This window comes from Phaenicophaeus curvirostris, chromosome 13 (genome assembly GCF_032191515.1).
Source record: "Phaenicophaeus curvirostris isolate KB17595 chromosome 13, BPBGC_Pcur_1.0, whole genome shotgun sequence".
NCBI classification, from domain to species: Eukaryota; Metazoa; Chordata; class Aves; order Cuculiformes; family Cuculidae; genus Phaenicophaeus; species Phaenicophaeus curvirostris.
Genome location: NC_091404.1, coordinates 7,952,077 through 7,971,581, shown reverse-complemented (window position 1 = coordinate 7,971,581; position 19,505 = coordinate 7,952,077). Strand labels below are relative to the sequence as shown.

The 19,505-nt window shown below is 44.3% G+C and overlaps 1 protein-coding gene across 1 annotated transcript; it reads left to right on the top strand.

Moving 5' to 3' along the window:
* Positions 1-802: 802 nt before the first annotated feature.
* On the top strand, positions 803-18,386 carry SLC25A43 (solute carrier family 25 member 43). Its single transcript, XM_069867586.1, has 5 exons — positions 803-1,123; positions 4,367-4,608; positions 5,012-5,184; positions 15,852-15,986; positions 17,024-18,386. Exons 1-5 carry the CDS (start codon positions 852-854, stop codon positions 17,225-17,227), a joined length of 1,026 nt encoding a protein of 341 aa, XP_069723687.1. The 5' UTR covers positions 803-851; the 3' UTR covers positions 17,228-18,386.
* Positions 18,387-19,505: the final 1,119 nt, after the last annotated feature.

The following is a 19,505-nucleotide window of genomic DNA, read 5'->3' as shown; positions in this document are numbered from 1 at the left end:
TCTTCTCCCTCTGGACTCGGCACGGGTGAGACCGCTCCTCGAATCCTGTGTTCAGTTCTGGGCCCCTCACCACAAGAAGGATGTTGAGGCTCTGGAGCGAGTCCAGAGAAGAGCAACAAAGCTGGTGAGGGGGCTGGAGAACAGGCCTTATGAGGAGCGGCTGAGAGAGCTGGGGGTGTTTAGCCTGGAGAAGAGGCGGCTGAGGGGAGACCTCATTGCTCTCTACAACTCCCTGAAAGGAGGTTGTGGAGAGCAGGGAGCTGGCCTCTTCTCCCAAGTGACGGGGGACAGGACAAGAGGGAATGGCCTCAAGCTCCGCCAGGGGAGGTTTAGGCTGGACATAACGAAGAAATTTTTCACAGCAAGGGTCATTGGGCACTGGCAGAGGCTGCCCAGGGAGGGGGTTGATTCACCTTCCCTGGAGGTGTTGAAGGCACGGGTGGACGAGGTGCTGAGGGACGTGGTTTAGCGTTTGATGGAACGGTTGGACTCGATGATCCGGCGGTTCCTTTCCAACCTGGTGATTCTATGAGTCTAAGGAGGGAGGGGGGCGTGGCCAATGATAACGGGCGGGATCAATGAGGGCACGACCAATGGGGAGGGCGGTGCGTGTTTAGAGGGGGCGTGGTCAGGATGGTGGGCTGGACTAACAGGGGCACGAGCAATGGGGATGAAGCTAGTGGGCGTGGCCAACGAGGACGGGTCCAATGGGACCGAGGCGGGGCCGTGGCCGGCGGGGCGCGGCCGTTCGGGGCGGGGCGGGTGCGGTCGGTCCCGGCCGGGGCGGTCCCCGCCGGGCGGGCGGCGGTGCCGCCGGGCTCCGTTCCGCCGCCGCCGCCGCGCCTCGGGCCATGGCGACGTGGCGGCGGGACGGGCGGGTGACGGCGGCGCAGCGGCTGTGCTGCGCGGCGCTGGCGGGCGCGCTGAGCCTGAGCCTGACGGCGCCGCTGGAGCTGCTGTCGGTGCTGGCGCAGGTCGGGGCCCCGCGGGGCCGGCGGGGGCTGCGCCGGGCCGCCGCCGGGCTGTGCCGCGACGAGGGCCTGCGGGCGCTCTGGAAGGGAAACCTCACCGCCTGCCTCCGCCTCTGCCCCTACAGCGCCCTGCAGCTCGCCGCCACCCGCCGGTGAGCCGGGCACCGGGGAGGAGGAGGGCGAAACCGAGGAGGGGGGGGCACCGGGGACGAGGAGGGCGAAACCGAGGGGGCTGGTGGTGGTGTGGGAGCGCCGGGAGGAGGTGGGGGGCACCGGGAAGGGGATGGGATGGGCACCGGGAGGAGAGGGGACCGGGAGGGGTTTAGCACCGTCAGGGCTGGTGTCCCTTCTGCCGGTGCCGGTACCGGGGCAGTGGCTGCTCCTCAGCAGGGTCCTTGTGTCTTAAATCTCCTAGATTGCTTTAGGAGAGAACTTATCGCAGCTACAGATGTGGCTGCAGCGCCTGTTCTTTGCGGTCAGTTTATTTTATTCATTTATACCCTTACATCTGTATCAAAGAACTGGTTCCTTTTATTCATTTACGCGCTTATGTCTGTATCGGAAAAAACAACCACAAAATCCCGGTTCAACTCTTTTACCATGTTATGTAGCAGTCGTTATGCAAAGTCAGCCAGCTTTGCAGTCGGTACGTGGCACCAGGTGTTGTCAGACCTTGTTTAGGGTGACAGGCAGGTGTTGCATTCAGGTGAGCGCTGGAAGGCTCCATCAGCAGGAGTTGTGCTGCCTGAGCTCTTTCCTAGGATCCCCCTTTGCTTCCCAAATCATAGAATAACCAGGTTGGAAGAGACCCACCGGATCATCGAGTCCAACCATTCCTATCAAACACTAAACCATGTCCCTTAGCACCTCGTCCACCCGTGCCTTAAACACCTCCAGGGAAGGTGACTCAACCCCCTCCCTGGGCAGCCTCTGCCAGTGCCCAATGACCCTTTCTGTGAAGAATATTTTCCTAATGTCCAGCCTAAACCTCCCCTGGTGGAGCTTGAGGCCATTCCCTCTTGTCCTGTCCCCTGTCACTTGGGAGAAGAGCCCAGCACCCTCCTCTCCACAACCTCCTTTCAGGTAGTTGTAGAGAGCAATCTCTCAGCCTCCCAAGGGAGTGCCTGACGGCTGGCACGCACCAGCATGTTTTGCCACTCTGAGGGTTGGGTTTCCTTCTTTCTCTTTTTTTTTTTTCCCTGAGGTCAGCTGTGTGCATGGTGTGACATTTCCACCCAGCCGGGCGATGGGTTATTCCAGTTCGTGGCTGCGCTGGGTGGGGAGAAGCATGGGCTCAGGCTGTGCTGCCCAATCCGGCCCGCGGTGCCTCTCACCCGAGCGAGCTGGGGTTTGTCATTCATCCTGCTGAGCAAGAGTCATCTTCCCACCTCCTCCTGCACCTTTCGGGAGCCGATAGATGGAGCGACCCAGGGCTGGGCAGCTGTGTTACGTCCTTCTGCTTGTAATGCGGGTGGTGGCCAAACAAGGAGAGAGGTGATAGCAGTGGGAAGGCAGAAACGGTGATTTATATGTAATTTTCAGTTCCCAGAAGAGTGAGTGCATTGCATCAGTTGATTTTGAGCACAACGTTTGCTTATTCATCTTGAAACGGTGTATTCCCTTTGCAAAGTATTTGATAGGAATGGTTGGACTCGATGATCCGATGATGGTGATTCTATGATTCAATGATTTTGTCTTTCGTTTGCACAGGGTGCTCTTTTGAATTACAAGTGGAAGCAGGCTACAAGGAGATGAAATAAAAGCTGCCTACACGTATCGATAGGTTATTTGGGGATTTTTAGTGTATTTTCTAGTGGGAAAAGGGTGCGAGAAGCACAAACCCAGAAACATTACATGGTAACTTAAGTAAACAGCCATGCTAGCTGCCAAAGGACCTGAGCTGGGCATGGTTGGCTGGGGCAGGGGAGGTTTAGCTGACTCCACGTCTGCGGTTAGTGTGCGCAGACTCTTTCTTTCCGTGGCCCTTTTAAGTTGGTAGTGCCCTAGAGACACCCCAACACGCTCCCCACGCATTCATGCATGCACAGGAAAATGAGGCTGTGTTGCTTTAGGGACTGTACAAGACACGCAAAAAGAAAAAAAAAATGAATGCCCTTTCACTTCTGCTTGGCTAGTCTTTCTGCTCTGTGCTCTCTCCAGGATATGAGAGAAACAGATGATCTGTTATGCAGTAGAAAATGCTCATGTGAAAAAGCATCAACTGAGCAAGCAGGGACTTGTAAATATTTGAACATTATTTCATTTTGGATGTGGTAACACTGTGTAGTTTAAATGTAAATCTGCCGTTCAGGTAGTTTAGTTAATGCTTCCAAAATAGAATAATAAGTTTCCTTACCTCCAACTATGTTTCTTCTCTCTTTTTACTTCTTTCCTGCTCCTTCCATGACACTTGTCCCTGATATATGCCCTGCACACATAGGAAAGTCCTTCCGTGCATCACAAATGCATGAGTTGTAGGTTAACCTTTAAAACTTTGAGCTTCAATTTCAAAATGTCAAATTTAAGCTTAAGCTCCTGAGAATAACTGCCTGGACAGAAGTCTTCTCTAGAGAAGTAACCTGTGGACCTTTCTGACCCAACATAAACAACAGAAAAACGTTCAGTTGTTCTCAGAAAGCCTGTGATGACATTATCTATGTATTTCTTCTTATGTGATAACTTCAGGTGGTTAGAGTGGACCAGTCTCTCTAACTGATGATCAGAGAATTTCTTGCAGGCATTTTAAGTCATGGTAGTGTTCATACTGTAGGTGGAAATGTAAATGAGGATTCAGTGGTCAAAAATGACTTTAAAAGCATCTTGAAAAGCAAGCAATTAAATAATTTGAACAATTAGTCTCTGTATCTTTGAAGATTTTTTTTCATTGTTGAATTGGTGCTCTGGACCTCCAGGACGGTGCCAGAACTTAAGTGATGTGAGCTCAGTCTGTGCTAGGAATTGTGCTGCAGGTAGAGCTACCAGCTGCCTCTCAACAAGCATTTTTGCGTACTGAAGTATTTTGCTTCAGTGACGCTAAAATCAAAGCAAATTGCATTTGCAGTGTTCTGTAGTCCAGTCCCTGACTTAGTTGTTAGCTATAACTTTTGCATTTCTGCACTTCTGTGCAGCGTGGATTTACCTAAAATCTCTCTGGGTTCCATTGTTTGGACTCTGCTTGTATTTGCCTGTTCACGTGTTCTGCTTCACAGAGGTTCTGATGCTTGCGTGGTGTTATACGTAGCACAGACCTGGAGGGAATACATGTTAAAGTTTCAGTTCCTGCTGCTGAAGGGGCTTGTGGGCAGAAGAACAATTACGTTGAGAATAATCTGCCTTAGTTTTTCATGTGTTTTGTTCGTACTGTCAGTAACGCCACTTTTATGTGTTTACTCTAGACTGGTTATACTTTTCACGGATGAGCTGGGTCACATTTCCCACTGGAGAGCCATCATGGCAGGGAGTCTGGCCGGCATGGTGGCAACCGTCGTGACTTATCCCACTGACGTCATTAAAACGCGGCTTATTGTGCAGAACCGGCTGGAACCATCTTATGAAGGAATTCTTCATGCTTTTTACAAAATTTATCATCAAGAAGGACTCCTTGCACTCTACCGTGGTGTTTCACCAGCTATATTAGGTAAAATAATAATGGAGGGAAATTGTCCCATTGCATATTGTTTATTGCAGCTGTGTAGAGCATTCAGTTGCTTGCTGGATTTCAAAGGCGAGTAGTAATGTTGTCCTGTAGAAAGTATGTAGATTTACAATGCACAACGATGCTGATAACTTCTGCTGCAGCTTTATTGCTTCTAATTACGACTAAGTGCATAGCATTTCATCACATCTAGATGCTACAATATGGGTGTTTGGTAGTAAAGCAGGGACTGCAAAGTAAAGTTCTTGAAAGTGCTGATACGGTTTGAGCAGTGTGAGGTGTAAACTGGCAGTAGCTCATCCTATTTTTCTAGGTTATGTGATGAGCAGCTCTGTTTTAGTAGTGTATAGTGTGTTGAAATAATCTTGTCTGGTTTACTTTCTAGGTGCTATCCCATTTTCTGCAGGCTCATTCTTTGTTTACATCAATCTGGACAAAATCTGGCGAGAACCCATAGTTCATTTCACTCCTCTTCAGAACTTCATAAACGGCTGTGTTGCAGCTGGTGTGGCACAGACACTTTCTTTCCCCTTTGAGACTGTCAAGAGGAAGATGCAGGTACATTCACGTTACTAGTTCTTTGTTATAAGTGCTTATTGCAGGAGGCTGGGACAAGACTAGGATCACGAGTACCATTTCATTTCTCTTACCAGGAAGCTACAGAGGCTTTGTCTTAGGTTGGTTTAGGGGTGTTTGTTTTGTTTTTTAATGTTTTAAAGTGTTGTTACAAGTTATGCTTCTTAAGGTGGGTTCAGGTACTACTATGGGACATAGGTATACCCTCAGACTCTTTTGTCTTTAGCTTTGTTTTTGTCCTTTTCATAGCAATTCCATCAAATTCTCACAGTTCAGAATTGGCAAACCTGTCAAACACAGGCATTCGGTCCCCTCAGTGTCAGACACAATGACCAAGAGTCACGTCATTTTCAGAGCCTGAATGCCTGCCGCTTATGCCTGACCTGTGTACTGGCAACCACAAGAAATCCACACAGCAGGTGTTATGTCCGAAGGGTGAGAACTAGCCTTGTTCTTATTTCTGACTCCTCTGGTTAACAAGTGACTTCCCAGTTGCTGGTACTGCTGCTTTCCTGCAGCATCAGTAATATGAGAGTTACTCTATCAAGTTAGTATATCATTTTACATTATTCTGCTTATCTTTTCTCCTAAAAAGTATAGTAATGATCTAAAAAAAAAAACCAACCAAAAACAACCCAACCACAGAACAACCACTACCTCACAGCTTCCACCTCAGTAACACAATTCATTTGATGGTGTTGGCTTTCGTTAGAACTTCCCTAACTTTATTGTTAGAGCGACAGTATCTGTCATCGTCTGATGGCTCTCTGACAGGGGCATATGAGTGTGTCCTTTCAGCCTGGTTCTTGAGACTGCAGATTTGTGGGAAGCTTTTGTGATCCACACACAAAAAAAAAAAAAGCAGCATGTGGTGTGGCAGCATTATATAGGTCCCCTTCCCCTCTCATCAAGCGGTAGCCTGGCTGGTAAGTCACAAGCTACCAAAATGACAGTGAAACTGTGAGTTCCCCTCTCCTGCTCCCCAGGTTCCCTTTTTCAGACAGGGCTCAAATTCAGTGGTACAGAATCCTTCATTGCTTTCTCTCAATCTCATAACAGAGAAACTCAGCAGAAATAATGTCTGTTATTGGACAAGCTCACATAGCTGATGTGTCCAGAAGTCAAGCTTTAAGCTGAAGCCTTTCATCAAGTATCTCATAAAATATCTCTGATGAGAAGGATGATCTCAGCGTGAAAACTTGATAAGTTTTTCCAGCTCTGTCAGTGAATCTAAGAAATGCAGTTACTCCTTACAAGTCTTTTTCTTTATATCCTTAGGCTCACAGCAGTACTGTTGCCCTATAGAATGAAGAGGGGTGGGGAAGCAGATTTACTGTGCTGTTTCTCCTTTAATGTCTTCCTTCGACACATTAGTTACTTGAATATACAGTTTCTAACCAGTTCAGAAGTAATCTTCAGTTGTAACTGGTTTGATGTTAAGTTCTGTGTCCAGCTTTGTCTTGACATGTAGGGAAGTGGAACAGGCTCATCTTTCATTTTCCTGCCACTAGGCTGTACTGTTTCACCAGAGGGATGCTTAACATCTGATTTGCACTTATAGAGTAAGAAAGGAAATGGATTTATTTCCTAAGTATGTAGGAAATTGATACGCTAAAACCACTTTGGATGGAAAACAGGCTCAACAACACAGAAGTTTTTTTTTCTTGTAGAAGCATTGAAACGGCTAAGTAGTGATTTCCCAAGCTTAGAGAGATGCCTTCTGTTCAGTGATTTGTTCTGAAGACAGGATAAGGCAAAGGTGTTTCAGGCAAAGTAACTGCCTTTGTGTGAAAGCCCATAATTCGTTTGGTACTGAAGCTGATGTAACTCACAGGGGCTTGTCCAGAAAAGGGACCTGTTGAAAATCACACTCAGGCTGATACTAAGAGCTCACTGTAACTCAGGTAAGGTCATCCAAGAAGTTTGTTTTTCACAGTTAGCACCAGGGTATGGCCCTGCCTTGCATGGATTAGGTCCGCTTTGTGCTCGCTTGTTGGCCTGTTCCGTTTACAGGGTGGTGCTCAGAAGAGAGAAATGTCTCAATCAGCCCCAGAAGAGCTGTCATATGAAATTACTTAGGAAGAGGGAGAACAAAGAAGGGGAAAACAGAGCTTCAAGATGCTATGGGTGTTGATATTGAATCATCTTCTTTTCTCTGCCTTCTGTCCCACTGGTCTGGCAGACAGAAGTAGTATATTGCCAAAGACAACTTTTCTAGTCGTGATGGGGAACCAGGGAGTTGTAAGGCAGTCTCAGGAGCATCAAAAACTGAGCAATTAAGACACAAGGCTGTCTCCTCTGAGATGCTGGGATACAGTACAACTCTGAGACCAGAGCATCAAGTTCAGACATTTATCTGATGCATTTGGCAGTCCTGGATGCGTTAGCTTCGTCCATGTCCTCATCTACCCAATGCTTGAATTGTTTGCACAGACTAGAAAATAATTGTACTCTAGAAGGAAGGATAAGGTGTTATTTTTAATCTCAGTTGTAATAATTTTGTTTTGTCCTTTCTCATTTTACATACCTGAATCCTACGCTTCTGATGTCAGCAACTTCTGTCACTGACATCTGTGGGAGTGGGAGATGACTGTCAGTGAACAATTCTACCCCTGTGTTTCAGTGTTGATTTATGATGTCATATTTGCCCTGTAACCCCGTGGCTTCTTTCCCCTTTTCTATTAGAATAATCTTTATCATGTTTACTTTTTTTTTTAACAAAGATGCTATGTGTGCTAAATATACTTTAATGTTTTTTAAAAGAAATGTTAATTAATATAAGTGAGTCTTGCTGAATATGTGAGTCCTTTATGTTGTGCTTATCCTAATTTTATTCCTTTGTCTTCCCTTTTTCACTTTGCTCCTGATTGGCATATTAGAGAATTAAGAGGTACTGTATGCATGTTTCAGCATGGAAATATGGCTTTTGTTGTGCTTCTGTAGAATGGGATTAGTGGAGGAGAGGGTTGTTCAAAGGAGTGTTCTATATCAAATGATTTCCTGACTCATTCTTATCAATTTCTGAAGAAAAACTTACTGCTCTTTATATCCTTCTGACTGTTACTCTTGGCTTTCCTTTCTTACCTCACAATATCATGTTCTTTGTTAATCCAGTACGTGATACTCCAGTACTGCACTTTTACCTTGCAGACTTGCATACAAGAACAATTTTTTTTCTCCACATAAAGCAGGGGAATACCTGCCTGTGAATGAGTCTAGGTCTAAGGGAAGCACTGGTGATGTGTCTCCACTATCCCACAGCATCATTTTGCCGATGGTGACCTTCATAAGTGCATTTTAGACTGAGCTCTGACATTTCAGTAAGGGACGATTAATTTAGAGCTGTTATATGCCATACAGAAGATTATTATTAGAATGACACCAATACCAGGCTATGTGTAGAACTGAAAATCTGCAAACATGCAAATGGTCAGCGCAAACCTAATACCCAAGTTTGGCACTTGCCTCTATGCACGTGGCCCTCCAAGTTAGGCTCGGATACCCCGGGCTGGCACTTCTCAGCCTTTATTACAAATTGACCTATGACTCTGGCAGTTCTGTTAGGCAAAATGCACAAAGATGTCCCTAAAGTTTTATAGATACTCCACTGACTGCGCAGTTGCTTCGTCCCTGCTTACATGGACAAACTTTGCAGAACCTCAGTCCTGTCCCCGTATTTTTTTTGGTATAATTTGTTTTAATTTTTGTGACCTAAAACTCGTCTGAAACTCTCCTACACCAGTAAACGTTATTCAGGGATGGCTTTATCCTCAAAACCTTGTAATACAGAATAAACATGCTTTTAGTATACTGCAGGATTCAGCATGTTTTTTGTGTTGACTGCTCAGCATCCTCAAGTTGTGAGGATGTATCTCTGGAGAAAGCATCATTCAGGAGTGATTTTCCTGTTTTAAAATCCAGGCTTTGAATGCTCTCCACTGCCATTTAAACAAACAGGCCCACTGTTCTTGGTTAGTGTAGACTATTGCTGCCTGTAACCTAAGAAGTGGCCTCTCTTCAGTGACAAAAGTGAATCGGTCAAGCCTTGACTGCCTATAAATCTGCAGTGGGATTTTATTGTGGTGGTTTTGGTTCTTTGGAACACGGGATGCTCTGCAGGTGTGAAATTTTTTGTAAATGATGTGGGTTTTTAGTAACCCGGAGAAAACTAAGCAGTTGTTCCCTTTGTAAGGTTGCCTGTTTAATGTAAATGTGGTCTCGTGCCCTGTTGGCACATTTCTAGTGTGAAGGGGATACTGAAGTCTCTCTTTAGAAGCAGTACTGTTATTTAAGTATCTGTTTAAATAGTCCCCTAATTATGTTCCTTGCATGGTAAAAGCCAGTCTAGTAAGAAACAAGTGGCTGTATTATAAACAAAGCTTTGGAAAAGAAAATGATAAATATTGGAAAGGCACCTTCACCCTACTGAAATGAGGAGACAGTGCTCCTGTATCGCTTAATCGTGAGCAACCTGCAAAGTGCTCTGTCATTGGAGGTGGTTGCTGGTTCTGGCAAGGAATTCTCAGAAAGCTCCTGAGCTGTGGTGTCCCTGCTGTTCATGAGATCTGCGTTCCTGTCAGCTGAGAATATGGAAGTTATTGGAGTCATGACCTGGTTTAAAAATAAGAAATCATTTTTGGGTCATGTGGTTCACATGACATCTCAAAAGCATACGTGCTCCAAGTCTCTGTGCAGGGAAACCCTTTAATAGTGAATGGTATGGGAGCCTGAACCTTCAAAATTTTCAGAGATGGAGCCATTTGACCAGATAGAGTGGCAAATTCCATAGTGTGGAAGCAAATAAGAAGCGATATTCCTACTTTTAGTCTGATTTCCTGTGGAAGTAAGGCTTATATGGTTGCTAGCTGTCTGTCCTTGCCTCTAGTAATTTAAGATCCTGTTATCCAGCTTCAACTGAACTTGACAGGGGAGTGAAGGTTTCAGAGATAGTACCTTCCTTGAAGTTTTTTATGAAAAGAAGTGTACAGATAGAGACAAAACTCCAAAAATATTTCACCTGTGGAGGAGGCTGCAGTGTGAGTTCTTTTTCTTCCTTTTGATCTCATGCTCCTCTTCTCCTTGCTGCTCGAGTTCAGGCATCAGTGAGGACCTCGTGCCCTGGTTGGTACTTGAACTTGGAACCAGCCCAGCTCCCTTGATTGTTAGCAAATGGGTAATAGACATCAGATTCTGATTTGATTCCTTTTCTTTTTCCTGATGTCTAAATGCTTTGAGCTACCAGCATTTTGTTTAGTGTTTGATAGGAATGGTTGGACTCAATGATCTGGTGGGTCTCTTCCAACCTGGTTATTCTATGATTCGGCTATGAAGATATTTTATATTACTTTCTCTGTGGCAGAATAGTGCCCTACTGCTTTGGGAAGTGCTCAGACCAGTTGAGACAATGCCTGAAAAAAAGCTACCGAGAGTAAGGAGTAACGTGGGCTTTGACTTCTCTAGCAGCCTACATCTGCTTTTCTGCATATGAATAAGCCTCAGAGGCATTTCTCTCAGATCCATAGACTTCCACAGGAGGGAATAATGAAGACTCACTGCCTGTGAGGTTCAAACACTGAACAATGCCGGAGAAAAACTAGATAAGAGGAGGAAAATCATAAATTAAGAGTCAGAAGCAGGACTGGGCTGATCTAACAGTCACTTGCTTTGTGACAGCTTGTACAGCGTCTAGTGGTCTTTAACCCCATTCATCCAAGGAGCTGTGGTGTGGTAAGTATGTAATACTTGCTCTGAGGTGGATTACAGCAGTAGCTTAGCCCTGCAACACAGTGATCTGCCGAAGAAAAGCAGGAAAACACACTGCCCTTTTTATGCAAAATGCTCCATGAACAGGAGCTAAAATGTTAGGGACGCTCTCTTCTTTTATATCTCATTTATTTTGATTTGGTGCAATTCCTTGCCTCATCCACATAAGGACAGGGGAAATATGTCCTCTGTAAAGCCCCAGTCCCTTAAAATGTTAATTTTCAACTCAGTTCCTACACAGACAGAAGGAGATTCAGTGTTGCTATGCACTGTGTGAAGTGTGGGACCAAGCTAGACTGCCTAGAGGTTTGCACCATTAAATAAACTACCGCTTTGTAAGGGTTAAGCTGAACCGTCATGAGGCATTTAGAAACCACCCAGAGGTGTCCATCCAAAGAGCTTGCGCTGCCTTGAGGAAAAAGACTTCTATATTCCTTATCAAAGATTTCTTCATCCTGCAGCTGTTAGGAAAGCTCAAGTTTAGTAACAAGGGAGGGATTCCCAACAAACCATGAAGCCGCAGGGTACGACAGACCTGGCGATAATGTTTTTAGGGCCCAGAGTCAAACTTTTGAGCAAGCAGAAAACTGGTTTGCTTATTCGGTGCCAGTGATCTCAGAAAGGCGAGGTGATTTGGCCCCAGTTCAGGTTCCAGAGGAAAGGACAGCGTGTTCCTAGAGTGCAGGAAGCTGGAAGGCAGCCGCTCTGCTCTGCTGCTGTGGAACCGATCACCTCCTGATAGCTTGTCATGGTTTACTTTCCTACGTGCCTGAATGCCTTCATGGGACATTAGCCAAGGATCAGCATTACCAAAACACTGACGCTGAAAAGACCATGACTACTGCATAAGGCTCTCCTCGAGGAGAAAGGATTGATTAGCCCAAGAGAATCCATGTGGGTTTTTTTCCCCCAGTATTAATACTGATTTACATTTTATTTTTTTTCTCATTTGAGTGGAATCAAATACACTCTCAAGCACTCAGCCTGCTCTTGAGAAATTTCTATTGATTGTAGTGGCATTAGCTTGAAAGAAAACTGCCATCTTCGTCCTTCAGTTGCCTTTGAACTACAGTTACGCTTGCCTCTTGCATGTGTCCTTATTAACCCAGACTACAAAGACTTCTTATTTTAGCTTCCAGATTAAGAGTATGAACTCCTGAGCTGTGTTGTAAAGTGCCTTCCTGGGCTGCTTTTAAAAATTTATCAGAAGTGTGGAACACCTGATTCTGGTAAAAATATAAAAATGTATAAATAATAAGCAATGTTACTGTAGCTACCATTTGAATAGCATACCGCTTGTGGCAGCTCTTCACTGTTAGTTGGTCTTTCGTACTTTGTGCCAACAGTGCTGCATACTCAAAAAATAAACAAAGGGCAAATCTTTGTACATCTAGGAAATTTGATGAACAAGGAGGTGGGGTGGCAGGGGGAAGTGAATTTGGAGCAAAGTATTTCCGAGTCTTATACATGTAAATTTGGATAGTTGCAAACCAGAGTGGGAATTTAGTATCTGAACAGCTCTGGGCACAGGCTCAAGTGGCCAAACCACTGCATCTGCCATTTCCTGATGCGGTGGTCTTGGCTTGTTCCCCGTGAGGCTACTGTGAGACTTGGAAAGATGGGAGTGATTGATCTTCTGATGGGCGCAGTTCCCACTGCAGCTGCAGTGAACTGCATCCATCCTCCAAGTCTGAGAGGAGGAGGAGAAGGGCTGGTGGAGGTCATTGAAGGGGAAATCTTTAGAAGGGTCCGTAAGTTTAGTTTCTAAAGTAGAACTATGTAGTTCTGACAGTCACCTGATGATGCTGACAATGGGAGAGATGGTGTCTGAAGGGTGTCCAAGTAACAATTAGCTTTAACAGTTAATCATGACAAAACTCAATTTAACTGTTAAATATATTTTTTAAATATATTGTTTATATAAACAATGTGAGTGCAGGTTTGTTTTCTTTATGCATACCTGCCTTTCTTGGGTTATGTTGTTGGCATAGAACAGAGTCCTAACTTTGGGAACATATCACAGCGACTTAGTAGACTTGGTGGCCTCTGAATACTGAAAGACTGTGTTTGTGAGAGAGCAGATGGAGCCAATTATACATCTGATGTGCTTTAATCATTTAGAGAACCCATCCTCCATCAGAGGTAAAAAGATTAGCAACTTAACCCCACTACTACTGTGACTAAGAACTTGGCACTGTTACCAGCGCAGTGAGCTGTACCGTATCTCCTGCCTTCCGCAGTACAAGGCAGCTGTAACTGGGAAGGGAGGAGGTCTTTACAAATGTTCATAACAAACAGGTTTCCATGCAGCAGCCCATAGTCTCAAGGATGGGGGGAAAGAAAGGAATTCAAGCTGCTTCAAGGTGCATGGCATGAAATGTCTCTGTCATAAACTTGACCTTTTTGGTATGAGATTAGCTACTTGATTTGGATATCAGAATAGGTTTCTGGGAAAAAGGTAGAGAAACTTGTTTGATCTGTTTGGTTACTTCCATCTTCTGGCTCTGGCGCAGAGGTTGTGAGGTGGTGTAGACATGCTTAGATGATGCAGAGCCACCCACAGCTATTTTTTCATTAAAAGCAGTGCCAAACAAAATGCCTTCCTATTTTTTTAATACATTTTAACTTTATTTAAACTCTGTTCCAAAACACTGAAGTTCTAACTATGCACTGGTAGAGTTTTTGGCTTGCCTTTTGCCGTAGGTGATTCTGAGATACTGTGGACAATTCTTAATTAAATACTATGTCTAGGGTTTCAGATACTTACTGCTCCTGTAAAGCAGAAAGACTGGCGAAGCATACTTCAGCACACAGACTGAAATCTTGGAAGTGGCTGTAACCCTGGTGAATGAACCCTATAAATAATCTTTCAGTAAATCTCTTGAGAGGTCAGTGTCTGTGGGCAAATTAGAGATCTGGGGGTTTGACTGACCTGTTCTTCTTTAACTATATTCTGGATGTTTACTGCATGCAGAACCTTACTGAAACTTGCAGTGTGCTCGTTGCCTGTCCTGGTGTTGTAGGCAGGAGTATGGTAACCAAAACACTTTGATATGGGCCTTTGCAATGGATGCAGTAATGAAGGGGATTAAGTCATACTCATACAGTTAACTCTGGCAGGTCATGCCCTGCCTACCACAGAGAGACTTAAAAAGGAAGGGAATCACGTGTTAACAGCGTTCCTGCTTTCCTGAATCGCTTTAGAAACATGTCCTGCTTCCCTGCTTGGCTGCCTGGAACTCCCTGTGCCAGAAAAGCTTGCTGAAACTGGCTGATGGTCCAGAAAGCAGATCAGGGATTTGAATCCAGCTCTCTTATGGCTGCTGTTGCATTTTTAAGAATGCGTCATTCGGGTGCTCTTTTAAACCTCCCTGGTGCTAATACTACTATTCTTAGTGGAACTGGTCCCTGAAGTCTCAGCTGCAGCTCTCAGCATCTTCTGCAGTGCAGTCATGAGAGCCTTTGTGCAGGAGTTTCTCCAGTCCTGTGGATTAAGGCTTGAAAATTTATTTATTTTTTATTTATTATATGTGATTTTTTTTTCGTAGATAAAGAAGACTATGCTGTTAGTGTCCAGGGTGATGGGGGGGGTCGTTAGCTAAATTTTAGCAGTAGACTTTCTAGTAATGCAAGGGCTGCAGCAGCATTAAAACTATGATTAGCAATTTATTTTGTACATGGAGTGCAAGTTTTGATCTGTTTCCATTTCCAACATCTCAGTTGCCAAGTATTTGAAATGTGATCACTGAGGCATCTAGAAAATGTCATCACCACTTGCTGGTTTATGAGGGACTTGCTGTAGGCTTAGCAGCTCTCAGAAGGCCAAGGAGGGGGAAAATGCTGCACCACATGGTGTTTCAAGTCAGTGAGGGGATAATTATATCCATATTCACCAATCAATTAACTGTACAAGTCCCTTTTACATCGGACATGTGCCCTGTGGTGATCAGCTTGCACGTGCAAGTCATCTCCCTGTGTCCTGGGGTCCCCACACATTCTGACTGAGAGGTGCCGCTTGTCATGCGTTTGAATGAAACCTTGTTTGGCCGATGCAAAATAAAACCATGGCTGCATGTGCACAGATGGATGGGGATGGGATTATTCAAGGTCAGGTTATCCTGTCTGTGCTAACGCAGTAGGAGATTAATGAAGGAAGGATTTTGCTGTTAAAAATGACCCACTGCACTTCCTCTCTGTGAACAGACACTGCCTCTGCTGCAGTTGGAAATGTAGCTGCAGTCCAGCAGGATGTTGCCAAGCTAACTTTAACCAGTCCAGATCAAAGATGAGGGGAGCACGAGCACCAGCTGCTCACCTGCAGCCCTTGGTGTGCTTGTACAGCCTAAGCCAAAACCTCTGTTCTTCTGTTTCTGCTGTGCTGTGGCTACTCAACCTGTAGTACAATTTGCCCTTCTTGCTGCAGTGTGGACGCAACCTCAGCAGCCAGAATGAAGTCCATGTGCTCTTCTTTTTGGTCAGTACAGGAAGGCAAAGTGGCATTTGGGACTAGCCTCAAGGTTTCTTCTTGTAGGTGCTGGTGTGAAACACCTCTCCTCTGCCCTGAGCCGCTGGCAGCCAGGGGCTGATGTGTAATGCAGCTCTGGTTTGGATGTTGTGCCTTCACAAGGGTGGGATTTATTTCTAGCAGTGGCATGGGACAGAAGGAAGTTTTGTGTGAAATTATTGCTCTTTAGTACCTGTCAGAGAGTAAATTCCTTCACTTTTGAGTTTGTATTTCAAGACAAATTAGCTGATTCTTTTGGGTTGATGGAAGAATCCAGTCTGTTGAAACCTGGCATGTGTTCCAGAATGGAGAAAATAATTATCGTTAATTACTTTGGTTTTCTTTTGGTGGTTCTAAATCCCGATGGGTGTCTCTCAACCAGGCCCAGAGTCCTTGGCTTCCCCACTATGGAGCAGTTGATGTCCACTTCACTGGCATGACTGACTGTTTCCGGCAAACTGTGAAGAACAAAGGTGTGCTTGGACTTTGGAGTGGACTCACACCCAGTCTGCTCAAGGTGAGGTTTTGCTTTCATCCCAAACAAAGACTACCCTGAAGCAATCAAGACACGCTTTTGGGCAGTTTGGGTTATAAAGTTTATGACATGCCTCCATACTTATTAGCAGCTTATAGACAGGAGTCTGTGACAGAACGAGTATAACCTCAGGCAGGTTATAAACCAGCTTTGGAACTTGGTTTAGTCATATTTCTGCAAATGAAAGCAATAACATCCAGAAGCCAACCTTACAAGTTTGTTTGAATGTCCTTAGAGAAGGGAGTGGTGCTAACACACAAGTTGGGGTATAGGTGGGGAATTGCTAGTGATCCACCTACAACACCTAAACAAGTTCTGCTTCTCATTTGAGCTGCAGTAATTTGACACGTTGTACCGAGCTCTAAAGAAAATGGTACTTGGATAAGCCACGTCCCCAGAAGTCAAAAGTAGCGCTATTTAGCGCACGCAGATCAGTTACTACGGCCCTCGCTGAGTTGAAAGCATGAAATAAAGCTCAGTAGCTTAAACAGAAGGTAGTTTAGTTTACATAACTACATTTTCTAGCGCTGCAGAGAGGCTTACCTACATGGAGTATTACTGCTAGTGAGTGGTACCTGGGTGACAACGTGACTGATAGCGATGGCCTGCCTGTGCCTGGCCCTGCCTTGGCTGGTATAAAGCTACGTGGCACCAGATCTCTTTGATTCTGCACGGGGCAAAAGAAGAAAATCATTAAGTCACTCTGCTGTATGTAAACTAAATCCCACATTTCGTGTGAGGATTTGCTTAGGTATTTGACAAGTTGTGATAACGATAGCCCTTGTTCCTCACAATATTGTTGTAATTAGTTAGGTAGCGATAATAAATTCCTATTTCTAGCATGCTGCGGGTGCCAACCGAGTTTGAGGTGAGACTCCGATTTTATATAAATGAGCACAACTTAATTAGCAGATCAGAAGTCCCAGAAGTTTCCTTTCTTAAAACATCTATCTAAGCTAAGAATGTTACTAGTGACTCTGATATTGCTTTTTTTTATGTTGCTTTGTCTTTTTTATCAGATTGTCCCATACTTTGGTGTTATGTTTAGCACCTTTGAATTCTGCAAGCGGGTCTGTCTATACAGAAACGGTTATATTGAATCTCCTTTAAATTACAAGCTGACTCCTGGTGTGGACCAGAGTTTACTGCCACAAGAACTGAAAGAATTAAAGCTCCTCCGAAGGGAAAAGTTTGAGCCAAGGAAATCAGCTCTTGAAAACTGACATCAGAGCATTCATTGCAGACAAACACAACGCTTTTCTTAAGGAGCTTTGCAGAAAAGATGTGCTGAGCTACAGGTACCAATGTCTCAGTGGATTGCATGGTTTTAATAACAGAACACCGCTGCCAGGGATGAATGAATTTTGTGTCTCATTTCCTGAATGGGTATAATCAATATGAATAGCAAGCATATACTGAAGAGGAGAGATGCAACTACTTTAACAATACTCAGCTATTTGAACTTGAAATGACGTCTAGGTGCTTTTTAATATTGAATAGCCATTTGGAGGTAAAACCACTTGCAGAAAGGCAAGAGAACAGAGATGAAAGTATAAATTGTATCTTCCAAAATATTAAGAAATTTCAAATGGATTTTTTTGAGTAATGTGAGGTACTGAGTCAGCCAAAATGATAAACAGACTGGAATACATACAACATACAAGAATTTTGACTGGAATATATACAATATACAAGAATTCCTACTGTAATACCTTTTTCTTTTAGTGGTACTGCATGGACATGGCATTCTGTGGATGCAAAATTAGTCTCTGTTCAGTCACACTCCAGAATCCACTCTTCAGTTTTTGAGACTTACTTGAGAATAATAATTTTGTACGAGTCTTCAGTGTAAAGAAGAAAATATGCTGCTGCAACTGTGCTTTTTCTAAGAGAGAACTGTAATGTGCAAAATGAACTGTAATACACTGGAATGACAATCTTGCAAACTTAAGTGCGTACTAGAAAATCTTCCCCCTTTCTCTTGTGTTGTTACTGTATGTCATGGATTATTTCAGGCTTTGAAAAATAATTTCCCTGCAGTTCTCTAACTGAAAAATACAGTTCTTATCTAAGTTAGATATTTCAGAGCCTTGTCATGTTGTTTTGGTATTCATAAAGCTCTATTTTTATATTTAACTACTTACTAGTTCCTGTGCACAGACCCAGTTCTACTGTACTGCTTGGAAACGGCCAGCAGAATAGCACTGTGCACGCAACCTGTGATTTTTCTGCTTCAACTGCTGTGGTCCAGGAGTGACAGGTAGTTTATGTATATAGGAACCTCTCTTCAAGACCTCTAGGTTATTGCCAGTGCCGATGCAGTTGATAAGGCTCTGACCAGCTGAAAGAGCTTTTAGACAATAAAAGATCATCTTGGTATTATGTCTGAGGACCTACAACGTTGCTTCGGTTCCTTTGGGGAAGTACAGTTATGGAACAGCCTTATCCTAGTGCCTTCTGATAGAAAATCTTAAACTCTGTGTCCGTGTGGGAAGGTGTTTCTGCCCTCTGTGATGTGTCCCACCAGTCTCGGGCTGCGACACTGAGTGAATTGCAGCAGCACACCTGCTACGCTCCTGCCCTGGCTGCAGCCTCTTAGGCTCAGAGCAGGATTTGCCTGCTGGTTTACCCAGCTTTGTGTGTGCACGTTTTTGTACTGTTTATGTCCCTGGTGGGTGGAAATAAGTAAATCTCAGAAACTGCATGATTAGGCCAGGTCACAGCAGGATGAGGCAGTGGCAGACTGACACAGGAACAGTCTATGACTACAGAGAGAGATTTGCAGAAAGATTTGGGTAATTGTAACGCCTGCTTTGCACCTAGAACTCAACATTCATGTACACTTTGGCTAAGGTCTTATGGTATCTCTTTTAATGGGTTTGCTTGGTTCTGCTCTGGTGGTGTTTCACACCAATTCTTTTCTCAGAGAAGAAATACAAGCGTTGATAGTAAAAATTAATATGTTGGAGAGCAGATCTGGTGGCTCATGCATCACACTGAGTGCTTTTGGCTCTCTAATCAACCTACCTAGTGAACATTTCTCTGTGTCTCAGTTTCCTCAGCTGCACAGGTGAGCCTTATTTGAGATGTATGAATAAGGTTTTGAGATGTATGAAAAGGGAAATGTGGCTTGTGAGTGTGTTGGGGAGGAACAGAGTTCTAAAGAGTCCCCTTATCTTGTCCAAGCATACCTCTATGGTTTTTGCTAATGTTGTATCTCTAATTAGAATTTAAAGACCGAGTGATGGGTGCACATGAATGTCTGATCATCTCTTCAAACCTGCTAAAACTCAGATTTAACCTCTAACTTGTTTCCGATACACTAATAACACCTTTGTATTGTTAGGTACTCTTATGACTATAAATGTCTTCCTGACTTCAGCTTTGCATAATCCCATCTATGCATGAGAAATTCCCTGAAAGGTAACGCTAAAATATCTAAGACAGCACCGAAACAAAATGCTTCAGCACTGGATCACTAACACGTTAATAGCAAGGCTG